The following is an 18,913-nucleotide window of genomic DNA, read 5'->3' on the forward strand; positions in this document are numbered from 1 at the left end:
TTGCCCTCTGTATATCTTCTTTGGTTAGGTTATTTGCTCAGAGCTTTTGCCCATTTTTTTAATTCGGTTATTTGTTTTCATATTGCTGAGTTTTTCGAGTTCTTAGTATATTTTACATACCAGACCTTTATCAAATGTGGGTTTTGCAAAGATCTTTCCCCAATACCTTGCTTGTCTTTTAGTTTTCTTAATAGTGTCTTTTGCAGAGCTGGAGTTTTTGATCTTAAGGGAGTTCAGTTCATCAGTTTTTTCTTCCATGGATCATGCTTTTGGTGGTATTTCTAAAAACTCATCCTTAAACAAGATCACCTTGATTTTCTCCTGTTATCTTTTAGAAGTTTTTTGTCCATGTTCTCCATTTAGGTCTAAGATACATTTAAGTCAATTTTTTGGAAGGTGTTAAGTCTGTAGTTTGTTTTTTTTTTTTAATGTGTGAGTGTCCAAGTCTTTGAGCACCATTTGTTGAAGACTGTCAATTCTCCTTTGAATTACTTTGCTCTGTTGTCAAAGCTCAGTTGCCTGTAGTTTTGTGGATCTGTTTCTGGGCTCTATTTTATTCCATTGATCAATTTGTCTGTTTTTCCTCTCCAGTGCCATACTCTCATAATTACTGCAGCTTTATAGTAAATCTTAAAGTCAGTTAGTCTCAGACTCTTTTAAAGAGTTTTGTAGTTACCTTTGGTTATAAGCAGTTTTTACATTATATTCCTAAGTGTGGTCAGGTTTTGTTTGTCTTAATTTATCCCTTGCTGGAGGCTGCTCATACTTTGTGAATCAGTTCTTGATTTTTTTTTCTATAAATTTTGGGAACTTCTCAGATATAATTTCTTTAAATAATTGCTTTTACTTAATTCCCTTATCCCTTTCTGAGATTGAAATCTGGTCTTTACACTATGTGCTCTACATTTCTTATGTTCTTCATATATTGTTCATCCTTTTGTCCATTTTATGCTTTCTTCTGACCTGTCTTCCAATTTATCACTTTCTGTTTGGCTATATTTAACCTGCTTTTAAACCCATGTTTGACTTATTATTGATCATTCTAATACTTGTTGTACATTTTTAATTTGTTCTTTGTGTGTGTGTGTGGCTTTCAGTAGCCTCTTGGAATTTTCAAACTTATCCAGACATATTTTTGAGTGATTTGTGAGCTAAGAGTAGTTTTCACAGTTTTACAGTGTTGTTTAAAGAGTATAGAAGATGAAGAGTATACAATAGAGACTGTATGTGGCCCACAAATTATAACATATTTACTCTCTGGCTTTTTACATAAAAAGTTTGCTGACCCCTAAACTAGATGTAGAGTCTTCATAGGTCTGTTTCTATTGTCTTAGTGGTAGTGTCTTATCTCCTCCTACATCTGATTAGTTTTGATGTGGTATTGAACATTGTATATGAACAATTGTAGAGTTAATTTGAGACTAAGATGATACAAACTTCTTTCAGAGAAAATTAGAATTGCTTCCCATAGGCAAATATAGGGACTAACAATCTTTAATCACTCATGCAATCAGAGATTGAGATAATTCAAAGGTGAGCTTCAGTATTTCCCAAGGCTACTTTGATTTCTGGTTCTCTCTTATCGTATTACCCTTTGAAGTACAAACTAAAGCTTGGGGACTTAGCAGGGACCCCATTTTGGGGTTTCCCTGACTGCTAAGCTTGTAGAAATCTCTCAGCTGCCTCTCAGCTGGCAGGCATCCGCTTCTTTTAGAATTAGCAGATGCCTCTGGGAGAAAAATGACCCAAAATGTTATGCTCATCTCTGTAGATTTCCATCTTTTCTCTAGTCTTAGCTTCCCAATTCTTTTTGCCCTCTTAGTAATCTGTGGCTTACATATAAATATTTTTTCTTAGCTATTGTAGTTCTCAGTGAAAAGGCTGACTCACATTACTGTGACTATCATTATTGGAAATATAACTCTCTTCTTATATTTACTATGCTTATGAATAGTGAAATGCTTGTCTACATTTTATTTTTTGCTTTTTTTATATTTTTATTTCAGATAGCTTCATTATTTCCTATGTATGTTGTGGGGTACATTGAGCCAAACAAATTTCAGAAGATCATCTATATGAACATGGTAACATTCTTAATATTTTTAAGTCATATATTAAAATAAGATCTCAGGGTTTATAAAACAGAAGTGATTCTGTTTTATATACCTCCTCTCAAGTTGTATTTAATACATATGATGTTGACAATATTTAGAAGGATAACCAGATGCCATGTTATAGCAGATTATACTCTTAACTATAGATGTTTTATATTCTCTGAAACTTTTTAAAAATTTTTGTTTTATTATTATTGTCACTACTTTTGAAACTGCCTTTTCTCCCTGAGGCTTGAGATTTTTAACACGTCGCATGAGTGTAACACTCTGTAAAATTGATGTTTTGCATTATTGTTTTTATCTTACTCTCCAAACACATCTCCCTTAGGAAAATAAAAACTAAAAATCTTTTAGATAAGAACATAAAATAAACCTTCATTAGTGATGGAAATATTCAAGTAGTTCAACAAAAAATAAGATTAGAAAACTAAGACTTATAAGTCTTTCTCCATTATTGAATCAATAGAAACAATAGTTTTTTTTCTATTTTATTTCTACAAAGTTGCAAATAGAGAAAAAATTAAATTCTGCTATATAGTATTTATGATGTTGAAAATACTTAGAATCTATAAATATGTTGAAATTCTGTTATCACTTGGTCAAGATCTATCTTTTAATCTTATTTATGCAAATATAATTTGTATTAGAAATGATACATCCCTGCAGAAAAGGACACATTATGCTGTCTAATGACTATAAAATGTGTTTTTTCCTTCAATTCTTAGATTTCAGTTCTCCTTTGTTTTGTGTTGATGTTTGGAAATCCAATGTATTTATCGTCTTATTATTCTTCATCTTTGTTAATGACATTGGTAAGTGTTTCTTAAGCTCATGAAGATTTATTTTTAACCTGTCAAATAGCAGTTTACCCATCTCATAGATTTAGGAGACTAAACAGGGCCCTTTCTGGATTATTACTCACATGAAAAATTTTCCCCAGATAATGCTTTTTCCCTGTCTCATCCTTGAAAAATAATATAATGAAAGTTTACATTTTTAAGGCAATGCCCAAGTAAATTTTTTTTAAACTCATAAGGTAATAAGGCTTACTTTTTAAAGTATGCCTTAATTTATGATAAAAATTAGTTATTTCTTTCAGAAGTCACTTCAAGTAGGCTAAATACATATTGAAGTGACACTACCATTGCCCAGAGCATTTTTGGAACTCCTCTGAATTGCTTTCACAGACGGTGGCACATTCTTTTGAATATCCTCAATGGTGGCAAATCTTCATCTTTCAAGGGTGGATTTGATTTCTGGAAACGACCAAACTCTTGTGAAAAAGATGGGTGATTGGGCTGGGTAATACAGATCTTGATCAAAATATGGCACGACAATAAAATAATAAGACCAATTTTCTTGCAACTTTCTCTGAAAGTTGTTAGTAAAGAGGAGTTCTGAACTGTTTTGAGCAATGACAACATAATTAGAGAAGTATATAGTTTCCTCATGTGAATTACTTTGATGAAATAACATTCATTTGCAGTTGTATTTGGAATGGTGGTTCAGTAAATCAGTTTTATTACCTTATAATCACATTTCTGGTATTCATAAGCCAGAACCTGGAATGTTCTTCCCCTTGGAATGCTCCTGGGATGTTCTCTTTCCACAATAATCAGAAATGACACTTACTACAGAAATACCAAAATACAGCACTTTTCCATGTATGGTGCATTGGTGGAATCTTTTGGGATGTAAGTTTTAATTTTTTTTCCCCCACAACTCTTTTTTTGCTTCATAGTAAGTATTCTTCTTTCTCTCTCCCAAAAGACATAGGTTCTTTCTTTTCAACATTTTGTCAAATTTTTCCAGCGTTACAAAGTAGAGGACTTATAATAGTGTGCTCATCCACCTTTTTTTATGAAAACATTTTTTACTTTAAAATATAACACAGATATAGGAAACTTCTTAAAACAGATGTTTTATATACTGACTTAGTTCTGACCAGTACTGATAATTACTGATAAATGAACTATTTGGCAAACATCCTTAAACTACCATCAAGTCAAAACTAGAATTTTTCTAACCATTCTAGAAGCCCTCCCTGTAACGTGCCTCAGTTATGACTCCCTTGCACTCCTCTAAAACAGTAGTGTCTGTCTTGACTATGGTAATCACATCAAACTTTTCTTTATAGTTTCAGCATTTACATTTTTATTTTTAGCTACAGGTTTTCAATATGTCTCCTTGGTTTTTCCCCCAGAAAATTTATTTGTTGAAGAACCTGGGCCATTGAACATGTGAAGGGTTCTGTGGTCTTGATTTTTCTCTCGGAGTCCTCATGGTGCAGCTTTACATCTTCCTTTGTATTCTGTATTTATAATATATTAATTATTGGGTCTAAAACTTGGACAGGTTCTGATTTAATCCCTTTGGCAAGTCTATAATCAGGAGGCACATATTATCTGATGACTCTGGTTTTATGATAGCAGCCATCAGTGCTTGATACCAGATCCATTAATTCAGTAGGGATGGTAAAATGGTGACATTTTACACAGAAATCTATTTTAAATATTATCTCTCACTTACATGAAGGCAGCATACCACTATGTTTTGTGTTTTGATTTATCAGTCTATCCTGGGTATCACTTGACAACGTATCCTGGATATTATTCCATATCTGTTCATGGAGATCTTTATTCTTTCCTATAATTTCATAGTATATATTCTCCTCTGCATGCTCTATAGATAATTTAACCACTGTTCTATGTCTGGGCATTTGGGTTGCTTCTTGTATTTCGTGTTTACAAACAGTTTTGCAGTTTGTAATCTGGTGCATTTATATTTTCCTGTTGTTGAAAGTTCAGGAATCCTGGCTCACGTAGGACTAATTAGATGATGCAAAATTCTCCTCCAAATCTAAAAAATACACAGGCCTAAGATTTCAGTTTCTCGTTGGAAGCTTTTTTTTTTCCCAACACAAACTTGGTAATAAACAAATACCTTATCAACTTGTAAAATAGTAGGAGGAGTATTTCCATTCCCTGCATGCCTTTGTCGATTTGGGCTGCTCTAACAAAAATACTAGACTGGATGGCTTAACAGATGTCTATTTTTTACAGTCCTAGATGCTGGCAAGTACAACATCAAGGTGTCAACTGACTTGGTTCTTGGTGAGGGCTCTCTTCTTGCTTTGTAGACAGATATCTTCATTGTATTTTCACACGTTGGTGAGAGGCATCATCTCTCTCGTGTCTCTTCTCAGAAGGGCCCTTAATCCCATTTATGAGGGCTCTACCCTCATGATCTAATTACCTCACAGAAGTTCCACCTCTAAATATGTCACACTGAGGATCAAGTTTTCAACATATGGATGTAATGGAAGGACATAAACATTCAGGTGATAGCACTAAGGGTATGGTTTTGGGGGACCCCAGCTGTATGCATGAGTCTTAATTCTAATTTCTTACCTTTCATAGTCCCAAGTTCTCTTCTGCTGCCCTCCCTTTTAATACAAGCCCATATTTGTAGCCCCCTTCTACAGGCCGCCTCAAAGACTGCCATAGGTTCTCTCCTAATTAATGTTTTAGTTTTTAAAATCACCTTCTTTTCTGACACCTGGAAGATTCCTTTTCTTTCTTATAAATTCAATTAGGCATTTTCTTTAACATTTTAAAATATTTGAGAGTTTGGAGAGGAAGGATTTTCGTGTTACTTTAGACCACTAATTTTGCTAGGTAACTGACATATACATTTGTATGGACATACCTCCCCCATACCATCTACCTCCTCAGAGTGTTGCTCTGCATAAAATGTCCTAAGTAACTCACTGAGGAATTAAGTTGATTCTAGAGTCAACTTTTTGGTTTACAAAGCATTTGGCTCTCACTCCAAGGAAATTTTCCATGTCCAAATTTGGAAAAATCAACAATTAAGAAGGAAAATGGCTGGTAATAGCCAAGATGGAAGGGGGTGGCCATGTAATTTTTGAAATTTATCATTCATATGAAATATAAATGTTAATTTTATTTAATTGTTTTATTTTATATCATGCATTTTAGGTGATAATTCTAAAGAGAAATAAACTTCAAAGATTGGGAGTATCTGAACTCCACTTTTGGGTAAGGTTCAACATTTTTAACACAATTTCTTCAAATTTTTTTTCTTTCTATAAACTGAATACAGATAACATACTTTAAAAATTGAATGATTTATAGTGAATAAATCTTACAAATAGCTACTTAGGTAAGGTGGGAAATAGTCCTTATCGACATCTACAAGTCATTTTCAAGAGGTTAGTTTATTTCAGTGCTACCTTCAGTCCTTTCTTCCTTTACCTTTCATTCTGCTTTACACCTACTACCTTGCCTCTTAAATTTATTTCTATTTACTTTGAGTTTCTCTCTTTAGATTTATTAACCTTCTCTTCAAAATAACTCAGTCTGTAGTTCTGTCCCCACTTTCCCTTTTTTTTCTATATTTACCCATCATGTCTCTTTCCTTCAGCTTCCAACTTTAGCCTCTATTATTTTTAGCCTTTAAATGTTTTCCCTACAATCTCCCAGTCCCTTCTTATTTCAGCTCAGCCACTACCTGATCTTTGTTTGACTTCTTCTCAAATAGACAAATGGATGGCCCATGTTACCTCTATGTTTATGTGTTATGTTATAAAGTAAAATAGATACATTAGTGCGTAGGCACTGCAACTACTAATTCTCATAATATCAGGCAGAAGACATTCATTCTTTTTCTCTGGGTCTTTAATGTATCCCTATTAAAAAATAAAATCTGCTGTGTTGTAGAACTGTGTAATTACATGTCATATATTGATAGGGTAAAACTGGAAAAGTTATGGTATGATAATAAGGTAGATTTCCACTTAGAATACAAAAGAACAAAACGGAATTAATTGCCAGTTTCTCATTGCTGGAAGCACTCTTTCATCCCCGATGGTGAAAATACACTTAAGTTATTGACATGACCCTTCTAATATGTGATTTTTTTTTACTTCAGAAAAATCGACAATGATTTTTTTTTAAGAGTAAACCAAGAAATCAACAGAAAATTTAAAGATTTTTATTTAATAATTAAACTCAAAAGAAAGTCAAAATCTTAATTACAAATCATTGAAAAATGACAGTGAATAGAACAGTGTCTGTGGACATTTAGGAGATTCTGCCAAAGTTGTACTCAGAGGAAAATTTATTGTCTTGAATATTTTCAATTTTAGACTGAAAAAAATTAAGCTTTCAACATAAGAATTTCAAAGAAACAAATCTAAGAGAGAAAGTTAAAATATAATGAATGTTCAGCTTATATTTGTATTTTGAAACTGATATAATTAATACTGTCAATATCTTGCAAACGGAAGAAGTGAATCATGGTAGTCATCTAAACAACACAAAAGATATTCTGGCCCCTTATGGCTATTTTTGAGAAGACAATCAAAAAGAAAAAGCAAAGATATTTTGTGAACTAATACTTTTTCTTACAAAGACACCTGTTTTGTTACTCCAAGTGATTCTTACATGCTTGTGGAATAAAGATTATATTGCATATCTTGCTCTGTCATAATTGGAAAACTTGAAAATGAGGAGGTTCTTAGGTTTCTGCATCGCATGGCATTGAAACAGTATATAGAAAAAATGGTCACTTAGGATTGATCATAATCTAATTTTCATATTCTTTGCTATCATGTGGTAAATTACAAGAAAGATTCTTTTTTTTCACCTTCCTAGGTATTAAGTATTCTCTATTTTTAGCTTTTATGTATCTTTAGCAAAGGTAAATATTTACAACATAAAGCCTAAGCAAGTGCTTTTAGGCCTAAGTGATTCACTTGACAGTTTTCCTCAGTAGGAAGAAATTCAGTGCTTAATAGGAGATCCCAATTTTTGATTACGAGGTAAATATTAAACTGGGTTTATGAAATTTACTCAAAAACACCAAGAGGAACTCAGTGCGTATCATAAGGAATGAGAACCCTTACAAGAAGGGAAATGAAACCTCACTGGTAATCTAAATCTCAGTACTAAGGTCAGGCAAGGACAGTATGATTAAGCTTATTCTTACTCATGAACATGGATTTTAAATTCCACCTAGACTGAAAACACTCTATGGATAAAAATGCAAAAGAAAAGGTTAACAACTCAAGAATAGCCAGATAGGTATATATAAATATATATAAGCGATAGTCCATTCTTACCAAATTGGGTTCATCCCAGGAATGCAAAGACAACAAGATGGATACAGATAGGTGTAAATACAATAGAAGAATATTCTCCTGAGTGTTTCCTTTCATGTGTTTGCTTTGGTTTATTTTGTTATTCTTTATCTAGATATTTGAGTCAAAGTGTTAATTTATCTCTACTCTTATTTTTATTGATAAAAGTTTTTGGTGTTATGAATTTTGTTCTGATCATTGTTTTATATGTCTCCCTTAGCTTCTAATATGTAGTTCTCATTATCATATTTTAAAAAAATTTTTAAGTTTGTGTTTCCCTCTCACTTAAGATTTGTTAATTGAAGGTTTGTTGATTACCAGGATGCAGGGCCTTTTGTTCCTCAGCCTTCTATCTATTTTGTTTGTATTCTAGGTAATTCAAGGTTGTGCTTGGTTTTGTGGAACAATCATTTTGAAATTTCTGACATCTAAAATTTTAGGTGTTTCAGACCATGTAAGTACTTTCTAGCTAAAACATTAAAATTTCTATAAATATGTAGTTGGATAAAGACTTTTAAACCACCTGTTTTTGCCTCTTCATTTTATAGAGGTTAAAGTGCCTTCTTCAAGGTCTCAAGATAGTTATTTACTGGCAGAGTCTGTACTGAAACTCTGCAGTTCAGTGATTTTTTCAACCCACCAAGAAAAAAGTGTACCAATGAATTCTGACTTAGCCTTCCAGGAAAAAAAATATATTAAGTAGTTGCTTATATTTTGGTTAAAATACAAATAATTTATTTAGTAAGTTATTAGTTTGTTGTAAATGTTAACATATGAGCAGTCTGTACTCAGCTTTGAAATATAGAACTTAAAATCTCAATATAGTTTTATTTATAATCATAGATTAAAATTAAGAAATGATTTGATATTATTGAAGTTTTTCTTGTATAAAGATAATGATAAAAATTATCTTTTCATCTTCTAGAAAACATATGGACCACTTATCCCTCATGCATGGTGTTTCTGTCTGTTTTAAGGTTAATACCTTAAATAATGGCCCTTTTCAAAGCATAAGTTCCTATTAACTAATTTCTTTAGAGAATAGAAAATAATGCATGAATTTAACTTTTATTTTCAGCACTTTGTGTTTGGATATGAGCATAGAAGAGTGTAGCATACAATAACCCACTCTGAAATTCACCTTATCTAGCACTCTCCAATTAGGACCCTATCTCATGCTGAAATTGCTTCAACTTTAACAATGGATTATGGTAGTTACTCTCTAAAAGGCCCTGTGTTATCACTGTCCAGTAGATTTGAGCCTGGATACATGTTCATGTTAAATACAATTTCAAAATATAAAGATTTATTTGCCATTTATTGTTACCTCTGCATAGTGGTTTATTAGGTTTCTTTGCTGCTGTTGTTCTTTTTATTGTTCTTAATTTTTTATTCTGTAGGGGATATATATTTTATGGTAAACTATATTTAGGCCCTCTAAATTATTTTTTTATCTACTAAATTGACCTGTGATTTTCTTTCTTGCCTTACACCATATTGTCACCCAACTCTTTACAAATCCTGAACACACACACACATTCCCTTGGTATTCTTAAGTGACTTCTATGTGACAGCTGTGAGACAGATGTGCAACTAACGTGGTTTGGTTAAATTATTATTAGTCACCAGGCCTACTGTAAATTAGAAAAATTAAGTCAGCTCTAAATTATCCTTGGTACTGGTAGATAAGGGGAATCATGAGTAAATAAAAACCATAGTCATCAAAGTTGATATAAAATAATTTATGTCCTTATAAAATAATTTGCATTAATGCCAGATATTTTTCTTTTTCTGGCCTTCTGAGAAACCAGTGTAAAAATAATTGTCTCACTGAAGTAGGTAGTAAATAATGAGTAGAAAATAGGAGTTCTGCATTGGATTTGGTTAGTGGTGTTTATTTTAAAGGCCTTGGAGATCAAGTAACGAAATCAGAGTGGTATGTATAGTTATCATTCTTATGAAGAATAACTCTCATATTTAATGGCTTGAATGTATGTCTGAAAAATTCAAGAAGCACCAAAGATTGTGATCAGTGTCTGAGGCTTTGTGAAAATGGCAGTACATGGAAAATTTGCTGATGATTTACAATTTGTAGTGAAAGGAGTTAACATGAAATTTTTTTTTCTTGGTAAATGATCTGATTAAAAGTTTCATGATGAACTGCATGGTGATTTGTGTCAAGCAAATGTTGATTTTAGCTCACTTCTCGTCTTCCCTGCTTATTTTTCCTGACCTCATTTTCCTTTTCATTTCTCTTGATATTTCTCTTTGTTTTTATTTTCTTTGTAATTCAGGGCATAGCATGTATGGTTCACTGTATTTTTGTTGTTTGTTTTCTTTGAGGGGCATCCATGTACCTTGGATTTATCTTCCTTTTAAACTTTTTTTTTTTATTGTTACATCAAACCAGTTATTATTGACTATAATTATTTGTGTAATTTTAATTTGTTTTACTTTATTTTTTTCCAGATACGCCTGAGTGACCTTATAGCAGCCAGAATCTTAAGATACACAGATTTTGATACTTTAATTTACACTTGTGCTCCTGAATTTGACTTCATGGAAAAAGCGGTTTGAAATTTCTTTTTTTTTCCTTCTCTATGGATATGATGGGTTCTTGCTCTTAAGCTTTCCTTTTAATCTGAAACTCAAAATTTTTATTCAGAAACACCCAACTTACTTACTTTATCATTTTTATGGTAACTTTTGCTAATCATATGGCCTTCCTCACTTGTTTTCTTATGTGTAACATCAGTAAACAATGGCCCCTACCAAGGAGAGGGCATAACATACTATATGACCCACAGTGAATTATTATCATTACAGTTCAATTACTTGTAATAATCTAGATCAGTTGGAGGTATGGGACCACTCAGGAAAAATAAACCCACATTCTCATTTTTGTTATTTAAAAATTTCACTAAATATCCCAAATATTATAAAATTTTAAAATAAGATGTTGCCAAGAAAGTTATACTACTAACCTTGTATTATTCTCTTACCTATCCAATTCATTCAAAATTGATTACTGACCACTAATTATCTGTGAGGCAGTATGCTATAGGAATACAGAGAGGAAAATGACTTGGTTCCTCCCTTTGAGAGATATGTAATTTAGTTACATGGTAAATCACTCTCTGCCATCATTCATGAGAATTATCTAACTGCTGATATTATTTTAGTACTTATTTATACTTACAGTAATTACTTAGGTTAACTGTCTCCCTTGTTAGTTCTGTAGTTTCACAAATGAAAGCAATAGAATTTTGCAGCCCAGGAAATGATAATCTAGGGACCAGGGATCAGTAAACACACATTTTAAAACTTTCTATTATATAAGTAAGGGAAAGATAAAACCAAAAGAAAGGAAAAAATAATATCCATGGCTAATTTCGGTTGAATAGTTATTATCACTAAATTTTTTGATGTACTTGTTATAACTGTTTTTTTTATCATTTTGCTTCTTATATTAGAAGATGCAACTTGATAAGTATGTATTCTGTTAATGACAAAGATATTTTCACCTTTACAACATTGTATTTTGACACTTAATTTGATATAGATTTTTCCTCATTTAATGTAAAATTTAATAAATGACTGTTTTGAATAATTTGGTATATTTCAGACACCACTGAGATACACAAAGACATTATTGCTTCCAGTTGTTATGATGATTACTTATTTTATCTTTAAAAAGGTATTTAAAAATTTTTTTTGCTTGCTTTTGGGTTCAAGACCAGGACTTAGATTAATGCTAATAGCTCAGAATTCTGTCTTTTTAGGGTGACCTCCTCCCCTCCCTACAAAACTTTTTTTATTCAGATTTTTCTTTATCTAGTATTATATGCGGGTTTTTCTTTCCCTGAAAGCCAAGTTTGAAAGGCTATTTTTATCTTTTCTTTCAAAAGAAATTTGTTGATTATTCTCTATGTACCAAGAACTACATTAACATTGTAGGTACACTTGACAAATAAGACAGGCCCACCCCTATTTTGAAACTCAAGGTCTTGGAGTAGGGAGGGAAGAGTAAACCAATAATTTCCCAAATAATTAAAGAGCTGCAATTGTTATAGGTACTATGAAAGAAAAGTACAGTGGCCACGTTGGTATCCTTCACATATAAAGCACATTCAAAGAAATATTGATCCATTCTGAGAAATGAATAGGAGAAATTTTTATAGCCATTAAAAAAATCATTCTCTATTGTTCACTGTTTTCACACTGTTATCACAATAGAAGAAATAATGTTTAAAATACCACTGGAAGATTTTTTTGGTCTGGGAGTGATTTATCTGAAAGCCTGATTAAAGACAGTTGGTCCTCAGTTTTTAGCAATTTTGAACCATCTTTATTTATATCATTTTAAAGTTTTCCTACATTAAGTCAGTGTGTATTTATTTTGTGCTTTTAAGCAGATAGCAGTAACATTATTTCTCTATTGCTTGGTCCTGTTGAAGCCAGTGTTCTATATTTAAAGTCAAATTGCATATCTTCTCTATGTAGTTGCAGTTCCCACATTTCTCATTGCTTTGTTTTCACGTAGACTATGAATAATTTATGACCGAGAAAGTCATCTTCCTCTATATCTCTGTTGTTTTACCCTTGATCTAGTTCCCTAGGGACCACTTGGAAAGAGGGCAGATAGAGGTAATGAGAAGGCATGGGTAAACTACACACAAGATGGCTGCTCTCCATTGCTCTGGCCCTACCTATCTCAAGTTGCAGATTTTCTCCACTAGCCTGCTCTAGTCCATCATGGCAAATTGTGGGATTCTTACAAGGCTCCACCTGGAGGGACTATTGCAGGAATTAACTATTCAGTGGGGAGATATCCAGCACAGGAGAAAATGATAACTAGATCTACTATTAACTATTTAAAAAAAGTTAAGATCTAAGATCCAAGACTCATAAACATAATACTAGCCCCAAAACACACCACAGCTCGAACCATGCATGTGCACTAACAGGCTCTTGCACACATGCCTTCCTGTGGCTGTTAAAGCTTCACTCCTTTCTGCATCCACATAAACCCTTCAGCCTTTACCATTCTATTGTGGCTTATTTTCCATCTCAAGGATACTTCTGATGTTCATTTAACTATTACTTGTGTGGAATCACTTCTGGGAAGGGAAGGAGGAAGGCATGTCTACTATAATTTTCCTGTGACAATATTGAATCTCAGTCTCCTATAAATGAATATATTCTATTATCTATACCTTTCAATAGACTTTTGCTTGCCAAAATGATTGTAATCTCATTTATGTTACTTGAAACATTCTTCCATGCAGGATGCTCTTGAATCAGTGAGAGACATTAAAAATTCTAAACTTAGATTTCATTTAAAATTAGAGTCCAAATTTAACTATGTATTTTTTTCAGAATGTATCTGTGACTTTACAAACCACGTATCATGTAGAGTGCAAAATTTCAAGTTCCCCGTTAATTTCTTTATCTTAAGTTGTGTATAATTGCTGCTAAAGTCTTTTTGGCCAAAGTTGGCGTCCACATTCCCCTTCACTCCTCCCCCTCTCCCTCCCTCATCACCATCTGGTACATTTTGATAAGTGTTCTCAAGGCTTCGGTAGCAGTCCCTCTAGGCTGAGATAGATCAGGGAAGCAGATATGCCACAGCTAATTTTATAGTAATTGGGAGTTTTGAGTGAAGTTGGAATATAGACTGTGTAGATAGAGATTCCTAATTCACTTGGAAGGTCAAGATAAAATAGTCTCTCCAAGTACCTGGAGGAAGCTGCCGCCTTTGTGGAAGCAAATCCCCCACCTACAGCCCACCCGTCTCCCAGTACAATATAAACTTAAACTCTAGTAAGAAGTTATCCACATATAAAAGCTTAGAATTTTAGAGCTGAAAGATTTACTCCAATACTTTTTTTTTTAATGGAAAAAGAGGTTACAACTTCAGGAAATTATCTGCTTGAGGTAGAGTTGGGATCAAACTGTTCCTGAGAACTCACTTTAACAATAAGAAGACTTCTTCCTAGTGGGGGTGTTTATATTAATGAATCAGGGCATTTTAAATGTCAACTTAATTCCTTAGAAGTTTCATTGATTTGGTTCTATTCACAGGCCTTTCGTGATATTTTGTGTGTCTTATCTACAAACACTTATCTAAGGTAATTATATCATAGTTGTTTTTAAATCACACCATATTCAGTTATTAAATAATTTACTGTAATATCAGTTTTCCAGATGAATGTAATTAAACTTCAGCATTATGATTTAAAAAGGAGACATGCACCAAACTTAGATGTTTTCTTAAAAAAAAAAAGATCGAATGTATTATTCTTATGGCTATCTCTCTTTTGTGTATTTGGACTTGTTTTGGAGGTATTTATATTTGTGAATTAACTCAGTTTAAATTGATTTAGTTTAATTTTCATATACCACTGCAATTTAAAGTCAGTAAAAAGAAGTAAGCTAAAGTTTTATTTTGACAATTCTTTTTTTAACCTTCAAAGAAAGCATACTTATTAGTTTTTCTGAATATTCATGAAATAGTTTTTTTTCCTACATTTATGGTTAAAACTATTTGTTTTATCACATTTCTTTTCAGTTTTAGTAGTCACTAGAATTATGATATAAACATATATGAGAAAATATAACAACTCAAATAAATCATACATTGCTACAGGCATGAGAAGTAAATCGTGAAGAAAACTTCCTTCTGAGGAAAATCTTAATTGAACTTACATATTATGTTTGTAGATATGTAGATTTATTTTTAGGACAGTTTTAGATTTACAGAAAAATTGTGAAGGTAGTACAGAGAGTTTCCATGAATCCTATACCCCATGCTTATATTTTCAGCAAACAGTTTTGAATGGTTGTCAGAAGAACTAATTAGAATCTTACGGTTGAAATAGTACAAATTTTATTTGTTGAAATCATTTCCAAATCAAGAGGGTAAATAGATCCACTCTACTTTGTTCTACTCAGATGGACCTCAGGGAAATGTCTTGCCATTCTAAAAAGAGTGTTTTTAGAGCCCTGAAAACTATTCACATAAGGACTGCAAAAAAAAAAAAAAACTTGGGATATTTAATTGGATAATAGAAGATTGAGAGGTTCATGGCAGCTGTCTTCAAATATTTGAGAAGATGTAGTCTGGAAGAAGACAGACCTGAGGGGGCCAATTGGTTAAAGACACTTAACTCAGAATAAGGAGGTCTTTCTTGGTGATTACATTCCTGAAAGTGATAGCTCTCTCTATGTGTATGGGCAGAGGGGCCCTTTAAATCACAAAAATTACACAGTTGACTGTTGAAAAACATGAATTTGAACTGCACTTATACATAGATCTTTTTTCAGTAGTAAATACTACACTACTACTAGATCTGTGGTTGGCTGAATCCTGGGATATGGAGGAACCAAGTGTATGGAGGGCTGAGTGTAATTTATACTTGGATTTTCAACTGTACCCCTTACCTCCATGTTGTTCAAAGGTCGACTGTACATGCTTATAGTAACACAGTCAGACAAAATGGTATATCAGGAAAAGAGGAAATGTTCTCCTCTCTTAGATGCATTCCTCGTTGGTACTGATTGTAAGTGGCTTTGTATGTATCTTTCCAGAAAACAATTCCAAAAACACAATGTATTTTTTTAAATGGTATTATTCTGTAACTTTACTTTCTTTTAACAACATATCTTGGACATCTGCCTAGGTCTTCCTCATACTTTGTAGTAGTCTGCACATTTTATTGTTTATCATCATGAGTGACTACTGTCTACTAAGCCATTCCTACATCAGTGAAGGTTTAGATTATATTTATCTTTTTGTCATAACAACCAATGCTATAAGTAATTAACATCCTTGTACGTATTTGTTTGCACACTTATTTCAGTGTTTAGAATATTTAATATTTGGAATATTTGAAATGAGGCTGCTTATGGGATCGTAAGATAGGAATGCTTTACAATTTGATTAAGTGCTGAGAACATATAATGTTAAGAGTGTCCATGTTCTGCATCTCCATGAACACCAGTATTGTTAAACTTTTAATATTTTCTAACTGATAGTTTTTTAAAAAGTAACTCATTTTATTTTATAAGCCTTACCACTGAAGTTTTTCTTCTTTCCATATATCTGTTAGCTATTTGTATTCCTTTTTGACTGTTAGAAGGTTGATTTGCGGTGTTTTTTTTAATATTACAGACCGTAATCTTTTGTCTACTATGTGTATAATATAGTTTATTCTAGGATGTCAGTTTATAGTTTGTTAATGGTGATTGCTTTATAGAAGCTTAAAATTTCTATACAATCACAACTGTACATTTTCTGTTTCCTGTGTTAATTTCTGTGCATAGAAAATACCTCCCCCATCATAAAAATATTTCTCCATATTCTGTTTCATAGCTTTCATTTTTTTGCCAAATAAATACACATATATTTAAAGGATAACACATGATTTGATATACATAAACATTGTGAAGTGATTACCACAGCCAAGTTAATTAACACATTCAACAGTCACAGAGTTTTGTGTGTGTGAGAACACGTAAGGTCTACATTCTTAGCAAATACCAAATATACAATGCAATATTTTAACCATAGTTTATAATAACTGCTATCTGTTTCTCCTTTCCTATCTATTAATATTTGCTTAATATATTTAGGTGTCCTAAAGCTGGGTGCATATAGATTTAGAATTGTTATATCCTCTTGATGAAGTGGTCCCTTTATCATTACGTAGTGACGTTATTCTTTGTCTCTTGTTCCAGTTTTCAACTTAGTCTATTTCACCTGACTTTATATGTATGTATCAGGTACCCCTGGCTTCTTTTCATTTCCTTTTGAGTGGAATGCCTTTCGTCACCTTTTTCACTTTTACCTCATGTGTATCCTTAAAGCTAAAATGAGACTCTTATAGGCAGCATATAGCTGGGTTTAGCCACTCTATATCTTTAGATTAGAGAATTCAATCAGTTTACATTTAAAGTAATTATTGATAGATGAGGACTTATTTTTGCCATCTTCTTAATTGTTTTCTGCCTGTTTTGTATTTTCTTTCTTCCTCTGGTGCTGTCTTCCTTTATGACTTGGTGATTTTTTATAGTGGAATACTTTGATTCCTTTTTCTTTATCTTTTGTGTATCTAGGTTTTTGCTTTGTGGTTCTCATGACACTTACATAATACATTTTATAGTTACAGCAATCTGTTTCAAGCTGGTAACAAATTAACTTCAATTGCATATGAAAATTCTACCTTTTTACTTCCCCCTTCCCCATTTTGTGCTTTTGATGTCACAATCTGATATTTTGAATCTATTAACAAATTATTGTAGCTGTATTTATTTTTTAATACTTTTGTCTTTTTTATATGAGAGTTAAGTGATTTACACACCACTATTACAGTATTAGAGTATTCTGATTTTGACTATATAGTTACCTTTATTAATAAGTTTTATACTTTCGTATGTGTTCATGTTACTAATTAGCATTCTTTCATTTCAGCTTGAAGGACTCCCTTTAGCATTTCTTATAAGGCAGGTCTAGTTATGATGAGCTCCCCTCAGCTTTTGTTTGTCTGGGGAAGTCTTTCTCTCACCTCCATCTGAAGGATGGTTTTGCTGGGTAAAGTATTCTTAGTTGGCAGATTTTTTATTTGAGCACTTTGAATATATCATCCCACTTTCTCTTGGCCTCAAAGATTTCTCCTGAGAAATCTGCTGATAACCTTACAGGGGGCATCCCTTATATGAGGGGATTTGCTGTTTTCAGAATTCATTCTTTGTCTTTGATTTGAACAGTTTTATTATAATGTATCTAGTGAATTTGAGGGGTTGAATCTGTATTGGCATCGATGAGCATCATGTACTTGGATGTCCATATCTTTCCCCAGAGTTAGCAAGTTTTCAGCCATTATTCTTTAAATAAGATTTCTGCCCTTTTTCTCTCTCATCTTGTCCGTGGGGTCCCAGTTGTGAGTATTGTTTCTCTTGATAGTGTTCCATAATTCATGTAAGCTTTCTTCACTCTTTTGTATTCTTTTTTCTTTATCTTCTCTGACTGGATAATTTCAAGTGATCTGTCTTCAAGTTTACAGATTCTCTTCTGCTTGATTAAGTGCGCCTGTGATAATGTCTGTTGCATTTTTTGTTTCATTCATTGTGTTCTTCTCCTCTAGAATTTCTGTTTGGATTTCTTTTTTTCAATAATTTCTATCTCACTATTGAACTTCTCATTTTGTTCATGTGTTGTTTTCCTGATTTTGAGTAGTTCTATCTATGTTCTCTCTAGTTCACTGAGCTTCCTTAAAACAATTACTTGGAATTCTTTGACAATTCATAGATCTCCATTTCTACAGGATTGGTTACTAGGAAATTACTGGGTTCCTTTGGTGTGTCACATTTCCTTGATTTTTCATGTTTCTTGCATTGATATCGCTGCATTTGGTGAAGCAATCACTTCTTCCAGACTTTACAAACTGGTTTTGCCTGGGAAAGACCAGGTGTCCTAATTCTGAAATCTATGTTTTTTCCTACTATACTACACTGATTTTGCAAGAAAATTCTTAATTCTTAATTAAAATGTTCTAGTGTCCCTTAAATGATTTTAATTTTTTATGGTAATTTGTTTTAGTAATACATTTCACAAGAAATGTCTTCATTACTGATA

The 18,913-nt window shown here is 32.5% G+C and overlaps 1 protein-coding gene across 3 annotated transcripts in view; it reads left to right on the forward strand.

Moving 5' to 3' along the window:
- DPY19L2 (dpy-19 like 2) overlaps positions 1–18,913 on the forward strand; it is a 77,993-nt gene that overhangs the window by 39,104 nt on the left and 19,976 nt on the right. For 2 of the 3 annotated variants that reach the window (XM_010955387.3, XM_045516953.2), the window contains exons 10-16: positions 2,007–2,084; positions 2,840–2,926; positions 6,116–6,175; positions 8,651–8,731; positions 10,747–10,848; positions 11,903–11,974; positions 14,362–14,408. In XM_010955387.3, the coding sequence (XP_010953689.1) occupies positions 2,007–2,084; positions 2,840–2,926; positions 6,116–6,175; positions 8,651–8,731; positions 10,747–10,848; positions 11,903–11,974; positions 14,362–14,408 (527 nt within the window). The remainder of the gene's footprint in view (positions 1–2,006; positions 2,085–2,839; positions 2,927–6,115; positions 6,176–8,650; positions 8,732–10,746; positions 10,849–11,902; positions 11,975–14,361; positions 14,409–18,913) is intronic. The other variant, XM_045516952.2, reaches the window with a different exon arrangement.

Source organism: Camelus bactrianus, chromosome 7 (genome assembly GCF_048773025.1).
Source record: "Camelus bactrianus isolate YW-2024 breed Bactrian camel chromosome 7, ASM4877302v1, whole genome shotgun sequence".
In the NCBI taxonomy this organism is placed as follows: domain Eukaryota; kingdom Metazoa; phylum Chordata; class Mammalia; order Artiodactyla; family Camelidae; genus Camelus; species Camelus bactrianus.